General features: G+C 50.9%; 1 protein-coding gene and 1 pseudogene across 1 annotated transcript; both read left to right on the top strand.

The window, feature by feature from the left end:
* Window positions 1–3988: 3988 nt before the first annotated feature.
* On the top strand, window positions 3989–8356 carry LOC134009070 (tubulin beta-4B chain-like; annotated as a pseudogene).
* Window positions 8357–8676: 320 nt separating this feature from the next.
* On the top strand, window positions 8677–19057 carry LOC134009207 (DENN domain-containing protein 1B-like). The gene is given in 21 exon segments (XM_062448932.1): window positions 8677–8832; window positions 9711–9775; window positions 10201–10244; window positions 10560–10609; window positions 10906–11025; window positions 11534–11603; window positions 11687–11767; window positions 11930–12010; window positions 14382–14409; window positions 14412–14434; window positions 14842–14952; window positions 15139–15239; window positions 15703–15748; window positions 15946–16044; window positions 16211–16333; window positions 17642–17743; window positions 18255–18345; window positions 18433–18470; window positions 18604–18664; window positions 18751–18791; window positions 18887–19057. Coding segments are annotated over 21 exon segments (1563 nt in total). The 5' UTR covers window positions 8677–8815.
* Window positions 19058–19502: the final 445 nt, after the last annotated feature.

The following is a 19502-nucleotide window of genomic DNA, read 5'->3' on the forward strand; positions in this document are numbered from 1 at the left end:
ACAACATCATTTAGCACAGCCAGAATCGAACCGGCAACATATTGATTAATAGCCCGATTCCCTAACCGCTCAGCCATCTGACTCGGCTTCTGCAGCATGTCTCAGGTTGTTTCCGGGAAGGAGGTGATATTAACGTGGGTGTACTGTGTGTGTGTGTGTGTGTGTGTGTGTGTGTGTGTGTGTGTAATTCGGTACAACATTGACAGCAGTTTGTTCAATTTATTACTTATTAGACACCTGGATCACAGATCAAGACACTCAAAGTAAAAACAGAAACAGGTGTTCTGGACCACAGAATGCTCTGACAATGTCCCAGACTTGGAATGGAATGTTTTGGTGATGATGTCACAGATTGCTGATGTCATAATTGTTTGCTATTGTAACTATTCTAATGCACACATATCATAGAATATATAATGACCCTAACCCTAACCCTAATATAATGACCCTAACCCTAACTCTCCCCCCGCCCCGCTCCTCTCAGCAGCAGGGCCTGCACCCCTCCTCCTCCCCCCCTCCCCCCCTGGCCTTCATGCACGGCAGCTTCCGGCAGCGGAACAGGAAGATGAGGGGCTGCAGGAACACTCTCAGGGACATGAAGGCGTAACACAGTGGGTAGATGAAGCAGAAGAAGACGTCTGGGGGGATGAGGTGCTGGAAGGGAAACAGCGCCGCCGTCGGCAAGAAGCAAAACAGAACCACCACGAAGATTCCCATCACCATGTGGAACGCACGCCGCTTCACCGGGTTCTGCTGCCCGGCGCTCGGACCCGATTGGCTGTCGCCAGGGCCGGAGCGTTTGAGAGCCAATAGGAGAGCCAGGTTGCAGTAGGTGATGATGATGAAGGCGATGATGAAGAGGGCGGTGAAGAGTTCGTCATTGTACTCGAAGAACGCCACTGCCCTGAAGATCGCGTACCCTAGCAGCAGACACCACATGACCGCGATCAGCGCCCGACGGTAGCGGGGATGACGGTAGCGGGTGAAGGTGATTGGGTGGATCACAGCAGCGTAGCGGTCCAAACAGATGCTACACACGAACACAGGCCCGCCCACCTGGAGGATTACACAAACAGGATTGGACAGGAATTGTATATATAAATATGCCGTCTAAACATAACCAGGAAGTAAACAGAGACCAATTAAATCACTGGGGGGGAAAAAGACAGAAGAAACAAGTCCCGCCCACCTCGTATTGAGCGAATAGGAAGTACAGGACAATGTGGATGATGTAGTTGTAGAGCAGCTGGCGGTTGATGGTGAACAGGATGTTGGACAGGCAGAAAGTGCTGTCCAGCAGGGCCAGGCTTCCAATGAAGAGATCAGAGGTTGACGGGTCCAATTCCCCCCGGAGCAACACCAGGAGCACACGCACGTTGCAGGGAAACCCAACCACGGCAACCGCCATGTTCACAATGTCTAAGACGAGGTACCCTATGAAGCACTGCTTGTCCCAGTAGGTGGAGTTGTAGGTGATGAAGTCAGGACTTGAGGTGGTGGTGGTGTTGGTGTTGATGAGGAGGTCCATTCTCGTTGGTTGCTGGAGCAGTCTTTCGATTGGTTCGCGGGAACTTGATTCTTAAAGACAGGAATGGGATTGGACCCGGAGTGGTGTGATGAAACTGAATGTGTTTTTAGGTGTCGGTGTGTGCGTCAGTGTTTTATTCATCTGTGCATGTGTGGCTGTGTCTCTTTTCCTTTGTCTGAGCCTTCCACCCAACCACCAAACCATTATCTGTGTGGTGCCCACTGCCCTCCCTGTGCCGTGTCTGACCCTGTGTGGTGTCCACCGCCCTCCCTGTGCCGTGTCTGACCCTGTGTGGTGTCCACCGCCCTCCCTGTGCCGTGTCTGACCCTGTGTGGTGTCCACCGCACTCCCTGTGCCGTGTCTGACCCTGTGTGGTGTCCACCGCCCTCCTGCTTTCCTTAGCAAACCCTTCACCTGCTGTGGACTCGGCACCCAGCACGTTCCACACACAGCTGGCTGAGCATGGTGGTTCCTGTGGGCATGATGGAAATAAAACCTTCCCCCCCTCCCCCTCCCCCCCCTCCCCCTCCCCCACCTCCACCCCCCCCCCCAACCTCACCCCCAAGCTCACACCCAACCTCCCCGCAAATAGAGATGGCAAAAGTACACACATCCTTCACTCGAGTAGAAGTACAGATACTCATGATTAAAAAGACTTGAGTTAAAGTAAAGAAGTGTGGGCTCTGACATATACTTAAGTAAGAAGTAACCATTACTACTACCTGTTGGACCTCACATCATATTAGTACATTAATACAAAAAGACACTATAGACACATTCGCCAGGAATCCTTTTTGACACCGACAATTTCGAACTTCTCCCTCATTATGGCCATGGGTGATCAGGAATGTCTCTATTCTCATTCATTGCCAACTCCCTCTGTCTCATCCAAAAAGTAAAAAAAAAAAAATGTAATTTTTCAACCTTGCAAAAGTTATTTTCAAAAGTTTTTTTGTAAGCTATTTTTGTTTTACTTTCTTTTCCCAACTTGAAAACCAAACACACACACACACACAGGTAGACCACCTCCACCATTCCTTCCCCCTTCCTCCTCATCCCCTCACCCTCCTCTTCCTCACCTGCTGGGAGTCCCTCCAGACGTCCTGTCAAGATCTCTTACTTCTCCTCTCCGCTGTCTCTATAGCACGATCCTGGTTCTAGCTAGTCCTCACCTGGGCCAGCTAGCACGGTCCTGGTTCTAGATAGTCCTCACCTGGGCCAGCTAGCACGGTCCTGGTTCTAGCTAGTCCTCACCTGGGCCAGCTAGCACGGTCCTGGTTCTAGATAGTCCTCACCTGGGCCAGCTAGCACGGTCCTGGTTCTAGCTAGTCCTCACCTGGGCCAGCTAGCACGGTCCTGGTTCTAGCTAGTCCTCACCTGGGCCAGCTAGCACGGTCCTGGTTTTAGGTAAGACCAGCTCTAGTATTGTAGACACCTGCCCACACCTGCCCAGTGCTGAATGGTTCACCTGACTACTGATAGCAGGTCTAACCCTATCCTGGGCCTACCTGCGTTTGCCTTCGTATACCTGAGTCTGTCTCTGTCTAAATGGGTCTCTCTAGTCTAGAATCAGGTAACCCTAACCTCCTCCATTCAGCTGGTCCAACTAGTGTGTTCTAGACTTCCCATCACGCTGGATGGTGGGGGTTATATATATAGGACCTCTTGTCAGCTGACTTCAAGGATTTCAATGCAAACAAATCATACCTTACCACAGACACACACATTCACAATAACTCTCACGCACACTTACTCAAACACTCACACTAACACAGACAAACACACACACACGCCACAACACTCAGGCAGGCAGGTGTGTGTGGTTAGGGATGGTGTGACCACAATCAACCATGACAGTGCACGTTTGCAAATCAATAAATTTGGTCACTCAACACGATTTAATTCATCGGTAGGCCTACTGTTTTACAAGTTACGTATTTATTCATTCCAATAGGTGTACAATCATTAATTCGTTCACTTATTTATTCGTGCATTGCTGTTAAAACTATACAATCCAGAGCCTTGATTTTTTGCCGTCATTATAATTTACTTGCATGCAAATTACGTGTTGGATAATAGCGTCTTCTAAATGATTAAATGTTAGTTTAATTTGCATTATCTTTCAGAACACAAGAAGGTAAATATTTTCCATCTTGAGCTATACCCTGGGGATGGCCTATATCCATCAGTGGCCTACAGTAATTCCGCTGTGTGTTCCGCCGTGTCTCCCTGACACCGGCCAGAGAGAACACGCGCTCCCCGGTATTCCTTCCAGACACCGGTTCCGCGGTTGCCATGGAGATGACGTAATTCTGCAGCATAGGACAAGCGGCGCAACCGCAGACTGGCGTTGACGAGAGAGAGAGAGAGAGAGAGAGAGAGAGAGAGAGAGAGAGAGAGAGAGAGAGAGAGAGAGAGAGAGAGAGAGAGAGAGAGAGAGAGAGAGAGAGAGAGAGAGAGAGAGAGAGAGAGAGAGAGAGAGACGACAGTGACGACAGTGCGCACTCTCCGCCATTCAGAACGACGACAAACCGAGGACTGGATAACTGCAAGATCCAAGCCCCGTTATCGCTAATAACCTTCCGTTTACCCTCACAGTTTTGAGCCGCTCGAGCCTCCAGCGTCAACATGCGCGAAATTGTGCATCTGCAAGCTGGACAGTGCGGAAATCAGATTGGAGCAAAGGTAGGAACGAGGACGCCTAACACAGACGCTGGCACGTAATAAGCCGCTGTACACCGATTTAATGAAAGGATAGGCTACTATTTTAGAGAAAACATTTGATTAGCGAAGCTGTCGACACTCGGATCTGTATTTGGCTCTCTATAGCCAACGAGTACCAATCGATGTTATAATCTAACGATCACCAGAGACCTTGCAAGGAGTCCTGTGATGGGCGGCTGCGAGACGAGACATCTCCGACAGCGCTCGCTCCATCTGAGCGAGCCTCGGTCGACGTCACGGCAGGCAGCCTGCTCGTGTCGTTACTAGTAGAGCCTAATCTGTGCGCAATGGTTCTATCGGTGTCACGGAGTTCTTTGGTATTTTTAATCCGCAGCGAGATTCTATACGGTGTCACCGAGAGAATGAATGACACCCATTGTGTGTGTGTGTGTGTGTGTGTGTGCGCGTGTGTGTGATGGAGTGAGTGAGAGGGTGTGGCTCGTGCTGGACCGCCGGTGTCCTTTATTTTCCGTTGTTGTTTTCTTCACGGTATTTTCACAGATGTACACGTCATTTTAGCAGGTAGGAGACTACATCTAAGCAGTAATTGGTTTTAAAGTAGCCTAGATCATGATCGTATTTTCTCACCATAGCTTGCTATTTATTGGAAGAAATAAACCCGGTATTTTCCCAGTGCATTCAGACCACTGACTTTGTGAAAAGAGGGAGTTGTAGGGGACTGTTTGACATAAAACTCAAGATCGAATCATTTTCTCTCCCATTCCCAAACATTCTCTCTTCCCATTCAATCTCTCTCTCTCTCTTTGTTCTCTCCTGCTCGCTCTCTCTCCTGCTCACTCTCTCCCCTCTCCACCCCCTCTCCTCTCCCCCCCCCTCCCCCCCCCCCTCTCTCCACCCCCTCTCCTCCCCCCCCCCCCCCTCCCTTTTTCCTTCAGTTCTGGGAGGTGATCAGTGATGAGCATGCATCGACCCTACAGGCACCTACCATGGAGACAGTGACCTGCAGCTAGACAGGATCAGTGTGTACTACAATGAGGCCTCAGGTCAGCACACACACACACACACATTATTTTTCTTGTGGCTGTGGTAGGTGACCAGTAAGTTTAACCTGTCTTTGTGTGTATTGGTGTGGCCTCATGCGTCTGTGTGTGTGTGTGTGTGTGTGTGTGTGTGCCTGTGTGTGTGTGTGCGCGTGTGTGTGTGTGTGCAGGGGCAAGTACGTCCCCAGAGCGATCCTGGTGGATCTGGAGCCCGGCACCATGGACTCGGTCCGCTCCGGGCCCTTCGGACAGATCTTCAGACCCGACAACTTCGTCTTTGGTGAGGAGGCAGACAGACAAACAGGCAGACAGACAAACAGGCAGACGACAAACAGGCAGACAGACAAACAGGCAGACAGACAAACAGGCAGACGACAAACAGGCAGACAGACAAACAGGCAGACAGACAAACAGGCAGACAGACAAACAGGCAGACGACAAACAGGCAGACAGACAAACAGGCAGACAGAGAAACAGGCAGACGACAAACAGGCAGACAGACAAACAGGCAGACAGACAAACAGGCAGACAGAGAAGCAGTGTAATTGTCTAACCCTCCACCCCTCCTCCACCCCCACCTCCACCCCCTCCCCCACCTCCACCTCCACCCCCTCCCCCACCCCCTCCCCCACCTCCACCCCCTCCCCCACCTCCACCTCCACCCCCTCCCCCACCTCCACCCCCTCCCCCACCTCCATCCCCTCCTCCACCCCCTCCCCCACCTCCACCCTCCTCCCCCACCTCCACCCCCACCTCCACCCCCTCCCCCACCTCCACCCCCACCTCCACCCCCTCCTCCACCCCCTCCCCCACCCCCATCCCCTCCCCCACCTCCACCCCCTCCCCCACCTCCATCCCCTCCTCCACCCCCTCCCCCACCTCCACCCCCTCCCCCACCTCCACCCCCACCTCCACCCCCTCCCCCACCTCCACCCCCACCTCACACCCCCTCCCCCACCTCCACCCCCTCCTCCACCCCCTCCCCCACTCCCATCCCCACCCCTCCCCCACCAGGTCAGAGTGGAGCAGGCAACAACTGGGCCAAGGGCCACTACACGGAGGGGGCGGAGCTGGTGGACTCGGTCATGGACGTGGTGAGGAAGGAGGCTGAGAGCTGTGACTGTCTCCAGGGCTTCCAGCTCACCCACTCCCTGGGCGGGGGCACGGGCTCGGGCATGGGCACCCTGCTCATCAGCAAGATCCGCGAGGAGTACCCCGACCGCATCATGAACACCTTCAGCGTGGTGCCCTCTCCTAAGGTCAGTGTTAGCATGCGGTGGTTCTACACGTAGGTTCTATTCAGCCTTGTACATATAAGTCATGTAACAGTCAAACCACTCACAGAAACGGAGATACTAGCAGCTTAGTGATATGTTAAGTCTGTTATGAACATATGTTTGTGCACATGTTTTCATCTTTTCTCCTCTTCCTCTCCCATTCCTCCCCCACTGACCACCCCCCACTCCACATCCCTCTCACACGCTCCCTCTCTTTCCACCCCCCCCTCTCCCCCACCCCCCCCCCTCTAGGTGTCAGACACGGTGGTGGAGCCCTACAACGCCACCCTCTCCGTGCACCAGCTGGTGGAGAACACGGACGAGACGTTCTGCATCGACAACGAGGCGCTCTACGACATCTGCTTCCGCACGCTCAAACTGACCACACCCACCTACGGCGACCTCAACCACCTGGTCTCCGCCACCATGAGCGGGGTGACCACCTGCCTCAGATTCCCCGGCCAGCTCAACGCCGACCTCCGCAAGCTAGCCGTCAACATGGTGCCCTTCCCCCGCCTGCACTTCTTCATGCCGGGCTTCGCCCCCCTCACCAGCAGGGGGAGTCAGCAGTACCGCGCCCTGTCCGTGCCCGAGCTCACCCAGCAGATGTTCGACGCCAAGAACATGATGGCGGCCTGCGACCCTCGCCACGGGCGCTACCTCACCGTGGCGGCCATCTTCAGAGGCCGCATGTCCATGAAGGAGGTGGACGAGCAGATGCTGAACGTGCAGAACAAGAACAGCAGCTACTTCGTGGAATGGATCCCCAACAACGTGAAGACGGCCGTGTGCGACATCCCTCCCCGCGGCCTCAAGATGTCCGCCACCTTCATCGGCAACAGCACGGCCATCCAGGAGCTGTTCAAGCGCATCTCCGAGCAGTTCACCGCCATGTTCCGCCGCAAGGCCTTCCTGCACTGGTACACGGGCGAGGGCATGGATGAGATGGAGTTCACCGAGGCGGAGAGCAACATGAACGACCTGGTGTCTGAGTACCAGCAGTACCAGGATGCCACTGCAGAGGAGGGCGAGTTCGAGGAGGAGGGAGAGGAAGAGGTGGCCTAAGACACCCCTACACCCCCATCTCTCTCTTCTCTCCCTCTATCCCTCTCTCCTTCTCTCTCTCTCTCTCTCTCCCCCTATCTCTCTCTTCTCTCCTTCTCTCCCCCTCTCTCTCTCCCTCTCTCCCCCTCTCCCTCTCTCTCTTCTCTCTCTCTCTCCCTCTCTCCCCCTCTCCCTCCCTCTCTCTCTTCTCTCTCTCTCTCTCTCTCTCTCTCTCTCTCTCTCTCTCTCTCTCTCTCTCTCTCTCTCTCTCTCTCTCTCTCTCTCTCTCTCTCTCTTTCTCCCTCTCTTCTTTCCCTCTCCCCCTCTCTCTCTCTCCCTCTCTCTTCTCTCTCCCTCTCTCTCCCCCTCTCTCTCCCTCTCTCTTCTCTCTCCCTCCCTCTCTCCCTCCCTCCCTCCCTCCCTCCCTCCCTCTCTCCCCTTCTCTCTCCCTCTCTCTCTCCCTCTCTCGCTCTCTCTCTTCTCTCCCTCTCTCCCTTTTCCCCTTTGTCCCTTTAACTCTCCGGTTCCACCCCACACCTTCCAACAACGTCCATGCCTCTTGTAGACAGCTAGCTGTAGGTCACATGGTCACAGGCCACATGGCAGACGTGCTCATGCTCATTGGTCACAGTCTTCTTTGTGTTTATATAAATCTTAATTAAAAACACTTCCCTCATCGTCACCCCTTCATACCGGAAGCAGTTGCTCTTCATAGTGACAAAAATAATTTGACAAAGTGACTAATTTGGCATTTCTTGAATAAAGCTGTGGATGAAACACAACATTGTCTTTCTTGTTTTGTTCCTAAAAAAATGAATTTCCGAGTTTTGGAAATGGCTTCCGCTTATCGTGAATCGTGTCAGTTTGCATGAATGTGTGTGTTTGTGTGTGTGTGGTGTGTGTGTGGTGTGTGTGTGGTGTGTTTGTCACTGTGACGAAAAAGGGAAAAGAAGAAAAAGATTTGCATTGGCTGAGAGTGACACAAAGCAACGTCATCAACCACACACACACACAGACTGTCACACACACACACACAGACTGTCACACACACACACACACATACTCACAAACAATCAGGAAGTGGTGTGTTCAGTTCGTGCCCTGTGTGCACAGAGTGCTGCTGTTCAAAAGTATGAGTGTGTGAGTGTGTGTGTAGCTTCTGCAAGTGTGTGTGTGCCACCACACACCTACCGAGGGCCAATCTCTGGACACACACATGGACACAGGACTATACACTCGCCATGGGCTCCAGACTAAGGTACGTTTCTCCTCTCCATCACCGCTCTCTCTCTTCTCTCTCTCCATGTCTCTCTCAGTTCTAGCGGCTTCTGTCACTTCCTCTGTTCGCAGCACAGGAAGCGCCAGGGCAGCGTAGCCGTCGGCGATACGTCGGCCTGGCTCCCCTGTGCTGCAGCGTTGCCGTGGTGCCGTCGCACTGCTATTACAGCCTCGGTTAACAGGCAGGCAGTAGAAACTGTTTCAGCTATTTTACCTGAAGCCCAGTGGAGATAGTAGTAGACAGGAAAAATGACTTTAACTACCCCTAACTACACCCATCTACCCCTAACTACCCCTAACTACAGCCATCTACTCCTAACTACCCCTTACTACACCCAGCTACCAATAACTAACCCTTACTACACCTAACTACCCTAATTACACCTAGCTACACCTAACTACACATAACTAGAGGAGTCAGGTTGCTGAGCGGTTAGGGAATCGGGCTAGTAATCAGAAGGTTGCCGGTTCGATTCCAGGCCGTGAAAAATGACGTGTCCTTGGGCAAGGCATTTAACCCTACTTGCCTCGGGGGAATGTCCCTGTACTTACTGTAAGTCGCTCTGGATAAGAGCGTTTGCTAAATGACTAAATGTAAATGTAACTACCTTAATTACACCTAGCTACACCTAACTACACCTAACTACCCTAGCTACACCTAACTACACCTAACTACCCTAATTACACCTAGCTACACCTAACTACCCTAATTACACCTAGCTACACCTAGCTGCACCTAACTACCCTAATTACACCTAGCTACACCTAACTACCCTAATTACACCTAACTACCCTAATTACACCTAACTACACCTAACCAGCCCTAACTACGCTGAACCACCCCTGTTGTTGTCACAGAGAGAATCCTGACAGACCCTTCAACTGGTTCCTGCAGGTGTCCTGCCCCATCGCCAGGGACACGGGTAAACACACATCACACACACATCACACACTCCCTAAACACACACACACCTCTAAACACACACCTCTAAACACACATGCACATGCAAGAACCACCCACCCCCAACACACACACACACACACACACACACACACACACACACACACACACACACACACACACACACACGGTCTGCATGTGATTGATGTGAACTCTGCTGAGCTAAGAATTGCTCACACTTCCTGTCACGTGACGCTCAGCATACCACACACTGTGACTGGTTACCGTGGATACAGTCTGTAGGTTACCTGGCAACCTAAATGCATGTGAACACGAATAAGACAAACTCATACTTAAAGTTGAAGTGTTTGTGTGTGCATGCACGTGTTTGTGTGTATGTGTGTGTGCATGTGTGTGCATGTGTGTGTGTGTGCTCTCTTTAACTAGATCCAGAGGTGTTGTTCCAGTTCCCAGAGGACTACAGCGATGAGGTATCCTTCTTTCTGTTGAACACAATCATTACTCTGTCCATGCATGGTGTGCACAAACTATATCTATATTTTACTCTCTTTCTCCATCTCTCCCTTTCGTTCTCTTTCCTTCTTTTTCTCCCTTTCTTCCTCTTTCCCTCTCCTCCTCTCTCTCTCTCTCCCCCCCTCTCTTTCTCTCCCCATCTCCCTCCCTCTCTCCCCCTCCCCCCTCCCTCTCTCTCCCCCTCTCCCCCCTCCCTACCTCCTTCCCTCCCTTTCCCCCTCTCTGCCCCCTCCCCCCCCTCCCTCCCTCTCTCTCCCCCTCTCTCTCTCTAGGACTCTCTGCATGCACTCCCAAGGTTCTGCTTCCCTTATGACATAGCAGGGTGAGACTCTTTTGTGTGTGTGTGAGTTAGTGTGTGAGTTAGTGTGTGTGTGTGTTAGATAGATTTGTGTGTGTATGTGAGCTAGTGTGTAAATGTGTGTATGCATGTAAGTTTGTGTGTGTTTAGTGGAAGCATGACTGCTATAGATACACATGTACGTTGTATATGCATATTGTTTAGGTCAATAAACTTGATTTGTTTGCCCCCCCCCCCTCCCCCCACACACACACAAATACACATACATACACTAACACACACACACATCGCCCCCCCCCCCGACACACACACCCTGTCAGCCGGAGAGAGGGAGGTGTGGTTCAGCACTTCACGTTTGTGCTGACTGACCTGGAGGGCTGCCAACGCTTCGGTTTCTGTCGTCTCACCAACAGCTCTCAGACCTGCCTCTGTGTGCTCAGGTCAGTGTGTGTGTGTGTGTGTGTGTGTGTGTGTCGTCTCACCAACAGCTCTCAGACCTGCCTCTGTGTGCTCAGGTCAGCGTGTGTGTGTGTGTGTGTGTCGTCTCACCAACAGCTCTCAGACCTGCCTCTGTGTGCTCAGGACAGCGTGTGTGTGTGTGTGTGTGTCGTCTCACCAACAGCTCTCAGACCTGCCTCTGTGTGCTCAGGTCAGCGTGTGTGTGTGTGTGTCGTCTCACCAACAGCTCTCAGACCTGCCTCTGTGTGCTCAGGTCAGAGTGTGTGTGTGTGTTGTGACTGTGTGTAAGTGTGTGTGTGTGTGTTGTGACTGTGTGTTAGTGTGTGTGTGTGTGTTGTGACTGTGTGTTAGTGTGTGTGTGTGTTGTGACTGTGTGTTCCCTGCTGGACAGCTACCTGCCTCTGTGTGCTCAGGTCAGTGTGTGTGTGTGTGTGTGTTGTGACTGTGTGTGTGTTGTGACTGTCTGTGTGTGTGTTCCCTCCTGGACAGCTACCTCCCCTGGTTTGAAGTCTTCTACAAACTGCTCAACAATCTGGCAGATTATCTGACCAAGGGACAGGTGAGGTGATGATGACAGATGGATGTTTCCCCTGATATCCCCATGATGTCATGTATGTCTTGTAACTTCCTGCTCCCCAACAGACCAATGAGATGCGAGAGCTGCTGACCGCCCTCTACAACCAACCGATGCCATTGGCTGTAGGATCTATCACTCTTCAGATGGTAAGGCTGATCCAGCCCACGACAGCTCGGTCAGCGTGATGACATCATAAATCTGGGTTGCTAGGGAACGCATGAGGAATCCCAATCACTTGTCTCGACCGATTGTGTAGGGAAAAAGGGAATCACATTTTCTAGTTAGTGTGTATTCTGTTTCTCATCGAGGGAGAACAGCTATTGGTCAGAACAGATGGGCCCGGCCCACTTGGAAACTCCCCACATCCAATGGGGGAGGGGCAGGAAGGGGTGAGTCATGAAGCCTCCCCTGGGTTTGATCTAATCCCCTGAACTCTAACAGACCATAATCTGGACTAACATCCTACTTTTTACAGTAATTAAAATAATCCCACAGGATCAAACTAACATTTTAATCGAATCTGATAGGACTAGCACCAGGGGCATCATTAGGCCTATTTTAGGGGGCTTCAACCCCCCTTAAATGTTCTTCAACCCCCCTAAATAATTTGGCATTATTGGCTGTTTATTTTTATTTTTTTACTGATTTTTGACTGATGAACTCTATGAACTGTCTGAAACAATGGATATCCGCAGCCCCAAATGGGCCCCCAAACAAATTGCCGCAAGCTACGCGCGCAAACATGCCACTCCCCTTGGGACTAAGCCCCCACTTTCTTTGAATCCTAGAAACGCCCTTGACTAGCACTCTTGAACCTGATCTGACTGGTTTAACAGCAATTCCCAACCTGTGGGCCGTGGCCCACTAGTGGTCCGTTAACGGTAATGCAGGTGGGTCACCAAAACAATTAAAATAAAATATGAAAAATGTATAAATATCAAAATATTTATGCTGTTGGTAAATTATTATTACAATTCTTACTAATTTATATATGATATTTTGCCTTTAATTCATCATTAGCGAAAGTTACGCTTGGCACGATGTCGGTAGTTAATTGGTGTGTCATATTTGTTCCCATGGTTACTGTAACGTGTCGTTCTCATCAGTTTCTAACAACAACCTGGAAATCTCCGCGAGGGCGACCTGTTATCGGTCATGAAAAAAAGCGAGAAGCCGCACAATCTGAGTGTAGGGTTAAGAGAGCAATAGCTAAATTGCTATTAGCTATTGATAGTAGCTAGTTAACATAATCTGTTCTGGTTATTAAAAGTCACGTAACTTCACCAGAAGTTTTAGACCTGACCTACTTTTTCACGGAAATAATTCTCACTGTCGATAGCCAATATAGCAGTTTGCTATTAACTATATATTCATGTTATTATGTTTTTTTTTTTTTGTACTTATGTTGCGCTGACACTTGTCTTCTCAAGATACAGATAACTCGTGAAAGCGAACTGTTGGCTCCCGTGGTGTTGTTAAAACGTGTGATAAACGCGAATTAGGATGTGTTGCTGGGGGGCCGCTTAAATATGTGAGCTATGCAAGTGGGCCGCAAAGTGGAAAAGGTTGGGAATGGCTGCTCTTGAACCTACTCTCATTTGAACTAACACTCTACAATTTAATCCGGCCTGTGTGTCGACTAATTATCTCTGTGGTATTTTCTCTGTCATCAGCCTTTTGATTCTGTCTCTTTCTCTGCATCGTTTGTTTGGTCACTTATCTCCCTCTATCTCTCCATCATTCTCTCTCTCCATCATTCTCTCTCTCCATCCTCTCTCTCCATCATTCTCTCTCTCCATCATTCTCTCTCCGTCATTCTCTCTCTCCATCCTCCTCTCTTTCCATCATTCTCTCTCTCCATCCTCTCTCTCCATCATTCTCTTTCTCCATCATTCTCTCTCTCCATCCTTCTCTCTCTCCATCCTCCTCTCTTTCCATCATTCTCTCTCTCCATCCTTTCTCTCCATCATTCTCTCTCTCCATCATTCTCTCTCTCCATCCTCCTCTCTTTCCATCATTCTCTCTCTCCATCATTCTCTCTCTCTATCATTCTCTCTCGCCATCCTTCTCTCCATCATTCTCTCTCCATCATTCTCCCTCTCTATCATTCTCTCTCCATCATTCTCTCTCTCCATCATTCTCTCTCCATCATTCTCTCTCTCCATCATTCTCTCTCCATCATTCTCTCTCGCCATCATTCTCTCTCCATCATTCTCTCTCTCCATCATTCTCTCTCCGTCATTCTCTCTCTCCATCATTCTCTCTCCATCATTCTCTCTCTCCATCATTCTCTCTCCATCATTCTCTCTCTCCATCATTCTCTCTCCATCATTCTCTCTCTCCATCATTCTCTCTCCGTCCTTCTCTCTCCATCATTCTCTCTCCATCATTCTCTCTCTCCATCATTCTCTCTCCGTCCTTCTCTCTCTCCATCATTCTCTCTCTCCATCATTCTCTCTCCGTCCTTCTCTCTCTCCATCATTCTCTCTCTCCATCATTCTCTCTCCGTCCTTCTCTCTCTACATCATTCTCTCTCCGTCCTTCTCTCTCTCCATCATTCTCTCTCTCCATCATTCTCTCTCCATCATTCTCTCTCTCCATCATTCTCTCTCCATCATTCTCTCTCCATCATTCTCTCTCTCCATCATTCTCTCTCCATCATTCTCTCTCCATCATTCTCTCTCTCCATCATTCTCTCTCCGTCCTTCTCTCTCTCCATCATTCTCTCTCTCCTCTCCATCCTCCTCTTCTCTTCCCCAGATCCCCTACTTCATTGCTCCGGATCCTAAGGTCTGCCCTCCATCCCAGAGAGTGTGAGTATGGCTGTGTGTGTGTGCATGTGTATCTTCTTGTGTGTAAGTGTATCTATATGTGTGTGTTACAAGTGTCACTCAACTGTCACTTGCTGCCACCGTCATTGTGTGTGTGTGATGTGTGTGTGTGATGCGTGTGTGTGATGCGTGTGTGTGATGTGAGATTGTGTGATGTGAGATGTGGGAGTCAGGTGGCTGAGCGGTTAGAGAATTGGGCTAGTAATCCGAAGGTTGCTGGTTCGATTCCCGGCCGTGCCAAATTATGTTGTGTCCTTGGGCAAGGCACTTCACCCTACTTGCCTCAGGGGGAATGTCCCTGTACTTAATAAGAGCGTCTGCTAAATGACTAAATGTAAATGTAATGATGTGTGTGTGATGCGTGTGTGTGATGCGTGTGTGTGATGCAGAGGAACCTGACAGAGCTGGTGTTAGCTGTGGACGTAGGGAACCTTCTCCAGCTGTACGCCAGCATGCTGTTTGAGAGGCGCATCATCCTGTTCTCCAGCAAGCTGAGCACTGTAAGGACAGCACACACACACACACACAAGCTTAGACATATTCAGACACAGACACATGCACACACTCCGTATGTATTACAGGTTTGTCTAATCAGAGTGGTGATTGGCCATCTGTCTGGCGTTGTGTCATGTGATTGGTCAGTGCTACGGCCCTGTGAGTAGTGATTGGCTGGTGTTGTGTCCTAGCTGACAGCCTGCGTCCACGCCCTGTCCTGTGTGCTGTACCCCATGCACTGGCAACACATCTTTATACCTGTCCTGCCTCCCCACCTGCTGGACTACTGCAGGTGACACCTCACACACACACACACATCTGCACACATACCGTGTAGACTGTATATATATAATATTATTGTTATTATCATTTTTATATATTCTGTAGTATATACTATAGAATATCTATTACACGATATATATAATATATAGTATATAATATGATAATATACTGTATATATACTGTATCCCTAACAGGTCTCCTCTATTTTCATCTCTCTCTCTCTCCCTCTCTCTCTCTCTCTCTCTCTCTCTCTCTCTCTCTCTCTCACTCTCTCTCTCTCTCTCTCTCTCTCTCTCTCTCTCTCTCTCTCTCTCTCTCTCTCTGTCTCTCTCTCTATGTCTCTCTCTCTATGTCTCTCTCTCTCTCTCTCTCTCTCCCTCTCTCTCTCTCTCTCTCTCTCTCTCTCTCTCTCTCTCTCTCTCTCTCTCTCTCTCTCTATGTCTCTCTCTCTATGTCTCTCTCTCTCTCTCCAGCGCTCCGATGCCCTATCTTATAGGAGTTCACTCCAGTCTGTCTGAGGTACCAACCGTCATCATCATCTTCATCATCTTCATCTTCATCATCCATCCTCTCATCTCCCCCCCTCCCATCCTCCCCTCCTCCCCCTCCCCTCCTCCCCTCCTCTCCTCCTCTCCTCTCCTCTCCTCCCCTCTCCTCTCCTCTCCTCTCCTCTCCTCCTCTCCTCCCCTCCTCTCCTCTCCTCTGCTCTCCTCTAGAGAGTCAGAGGGGTTCTGGAAGATGTGGTCATCCTGAACGTCAACAGTAACACCCTGGACACACCCTTCAACGATCTGCAGAAAATCCCATCTGATGTGGTGTGTGTGTATGTCTGTGTGAAAGTGTGTGAGAGGGAGTGTGTTTTTTACATGTCTATGTGAGCACAATGTGTTAGACCCAATTTCAAAACATGTTGGTATGTGTGGTGTGTGTGCGTATGTGTGTGTGTGTGCGTGTGTGTGCGTGTGTGTGTGTGAGCTCCAGGTGTCGGGTCTGAAGCTACGTCTGAAGCGACATGCCTCGTCTCCAGGGTGTGGTGTTGCTAAGGCCTTCCTCAGGGGCCAGGCTCTGCTGTTCGGAGGCTACCGGGACGCCCTGCGTCACACGGTCAGAACCACAACACAACCACAACCTCAACACAACCTCAACACAACCACAACCTCAACACAACCTCAACACAACCACAGCCTCAACACAACCTCAACACAACCACAGCCTCAACACAACCTCAACACAACCACAGCCTCAACACAACCTCAACACAACCACAGCCTCAACACAACCTCAACACAACCACAACACAACCACAGCCCTGCGTCACACGGTCAGAACCACAACCTCAACACAACCTCAACACAACCTCAACACAACCACAGCCTCAACACAACCTCAACACAACCACAACACAACCACAGCCCTGCGTCACACGGTCAGAACCACAACCTCAACACAACCTCAACACAACCTCAACACAACCACAGCCTCAACACAACCTCAACACAACCACAACACAACCACAGCCCTGGCATCACACGGTCAGAACCACAACCTCAACACAACCTCAACACAACCTCAACACAACCACAGCCCTGCGTCACACGGTCAGAACCACAACCCCAGCCTCAACACAACCTCAACACAACCTCAACACAACCACAGCCCTGCGTCACACGGTCAGAACCACAATACAACTACAACCTGACTAGGGAGTCAGGTGCTGAGCGGTTAGGGAGTCGGGCTAGTAATCTGAAGGTTGCCAGTTCAATTCCCGGCCGTGTCAAATGACGTTGTGTCCTTGGGCAAGGGAGAATGTCCCTGTACTTACTGTAAGTTCCTCCTCATCTGCTAAATGAAAATAATGTACAACCGCTACATACTAAGTCAACCGCTAACTTGAACCTGAACACGACCACAACAGGGCGAAACCTCAGTATAACCGAAATACATTCTGAACACAACCTCAGAACACGATAACGACTCTGTTAAGTCTGCTGGAGCGCCAAAACATGTCCTGTCCTAACCCGCCTCAGCCTGTCCTAACCTGCCTCAGCCTGTCCTAACCCGCCTCAGCCTGTCCTAACCCGCCTCCGCCTGTCCTAACCTGCCTCAACCTGTCCTTACCCGCCTCAGCCTGTCCTAACCTGCCTCAGCCTGTCCTAACCTGCCTCAGCCCGTCCTAACCCCGCCTCCGCCTGTCCTAACCCGCCTCAGCCTGTCCTAAACCCGCCTCCGCCTGTCCTAACCTGCCTCAACCTGTCCTTACCCGCCTCAGCCTGTCCTAACCTGCCTCAGCCTGTCCTTACCCGCCTCAGCCTGTCCTAACCTGCCTCAGCCTGTCCTTACCCGCCTCAGCCTGTCCTAACCTGCCTCAGCCTGTCCTAACCCGCCTCAGCTTGTCCTAACCTGCCTCTCCAGGGAGGACAGCTGGCGTTTGATGAGAACCAGTTTCTGGACCACAGGTCTCCCAGCATGAGACACTTCCTGCACTCCGCTGTCCATTTTCAGTTCTTCAAACAGGTACCTCAACTCCTCCCCTCTCCTCCCTCTTCTCCTCTCCTCCCCTCCTCCCCTCCTCTCCTCTTTCTCCTCTCCTCCTCTCCTCCTCCCCTCCTCCCCTCCTCCCCTCCTCTCCTCCCTCTACTCCTCCCCCCCTCTCCTCCTCCCCTCCTCCACTCCCCTCCTCTCCTCCCCCCCTCTCCTCCTCCCCCCTCCCCTCCCCTCCTCCTCCCCCCCTGTCCTCCTCCCCTCCTCCCCTCCTCTCCTCCTCCCCCTCCTCTCCTACTCCCCTCCTCTCCTCCCCCCCTCTCCTCCCTCCCCCCCTCTCCTCCCTCCCCCCCCTCCTCTCCTCTCCTCCCTCTCCTCCTCCCCTCCTCTCTTCCCTCTCCTCCTCCCTTCCTCTCCTGCCTCCCCCCCTCCTCTCCTATTCCCCTCCTCTCCTCTCCTCCTCCCCTCCTCTCCTCCTCTCCTCCCTCTCCTCCTCCTCCGCCTCTCCAGTCCCCCCTCAGTGAGGAGGTCTCTCTGTTGTCAGTTTATAGATGGGCGCTTGGAGCTTCTAAACCAGGGCCTGGAACCAGACGACCTGTTTGAGCAAGAGATCCAGCTGTGCGAAACACCAGCAGGTGTGTGTATGTGTGTGTTTCTGTATGTGTGTGCGTCTGTGTTTGTTGTATACCAAACCAGATGATCTATCTCTCTCACTCACTCAGGAAGCACCAAGGCGCAACAGTTGGTGGGCAACTTGAAGGTAGATTCTCTAGTCTGTGATTGGTTGTCTTGTGATTGCTTGTCTTGTGATTGGTTGTCTTGTGATTGCTTGTCTTGTGATTGGTTGTCTTGTGATTGCTTGTCTTGTGATTGGTTATCTCTTTTTTTTGTAGAAGGGGGGAGGAGCTCTTATCCTCAACGTCAAGTCAAAAGCACACATGTACAAAACAGTAAGTGTGTGCGTGTGTATGTGTGTGTGCGCGTGTGTGTGTGTCCCCACTCACATGTTATTTCTGTTATCTCTAACTTTTCAGGCTAAGACTTCACTAAAAGTGGCTTGAAGAAACTGTTAACACATAAGGTGTGTTTCGTACCTTCTATGACTGTTTGTGTGTGTGCAGTACAGTGAGTACATGTATTTTCTAATCGCAACTGGATATGTGTGTGTGTGTGCAGGACCATGGGGAGCCACACAGTCTTCAGAGGGGGGGCTCCGTGTCGGGAGCTACCAGATTCCGTCGAATTCAGTCAGACTGCCTGCAGAATCGTCTGCCAATCACACAGCACTTTGGGCAGGTAGGCCACACCCCTCCCAATCTTACAGACAATCCCAATACCATATTCTAATATAATATTTCATGTTATCTCATGTTGTGGCACGACTTCATGTTAGGTTTTTTCTGTCCCCACCTTCCCACTTTCATACTTACCCTCTCTTTCTCTCTCTCTCTCTCTCTCTCTCTCTCTCTCTCTCTCTCTCTCTCTCTCTCTCTCTCTCTCTCTCTCTCTAACCTGTATCTCTCTCCTGTCTCTCTCTCCTGTCTCTCTCTCCTGTCTGTCTCCATGTCTCTCTCTCTCTCTTGTCTGTCTCTCTCTCCCTCTCCTGTCTCTCTCTCTTTCTCTTCTGTCTCTCTCTGACCTGTCTCTCTCTCTCCTGTCTGTCTGTCTCTATGTCTCTCTCTCTCCTGTCTGTCTCTATGTCTCTCTCTCTCCTGTCTCTCTCTCTCTCTCCTGTCTGTCTCTATGTCTCTCTCTCTCTCCTGTCTGTCTCTGTCTCTCTCTCCTTTCTGTC

This window comes from Osmerus eperlanus, chromosome 22 (assembly GCF_963692335.1).
Source record: "Osmerus eperlanus chromosome 22, fOsmEpe2.1, whole genome shotgun sequence".
Lineage (NCBI taxonomy): Eukaryota > Metazoa > Chordata > Actinopteri > Osmeriformes > Osmeridae > Osmerus > Osmerus eperlanus.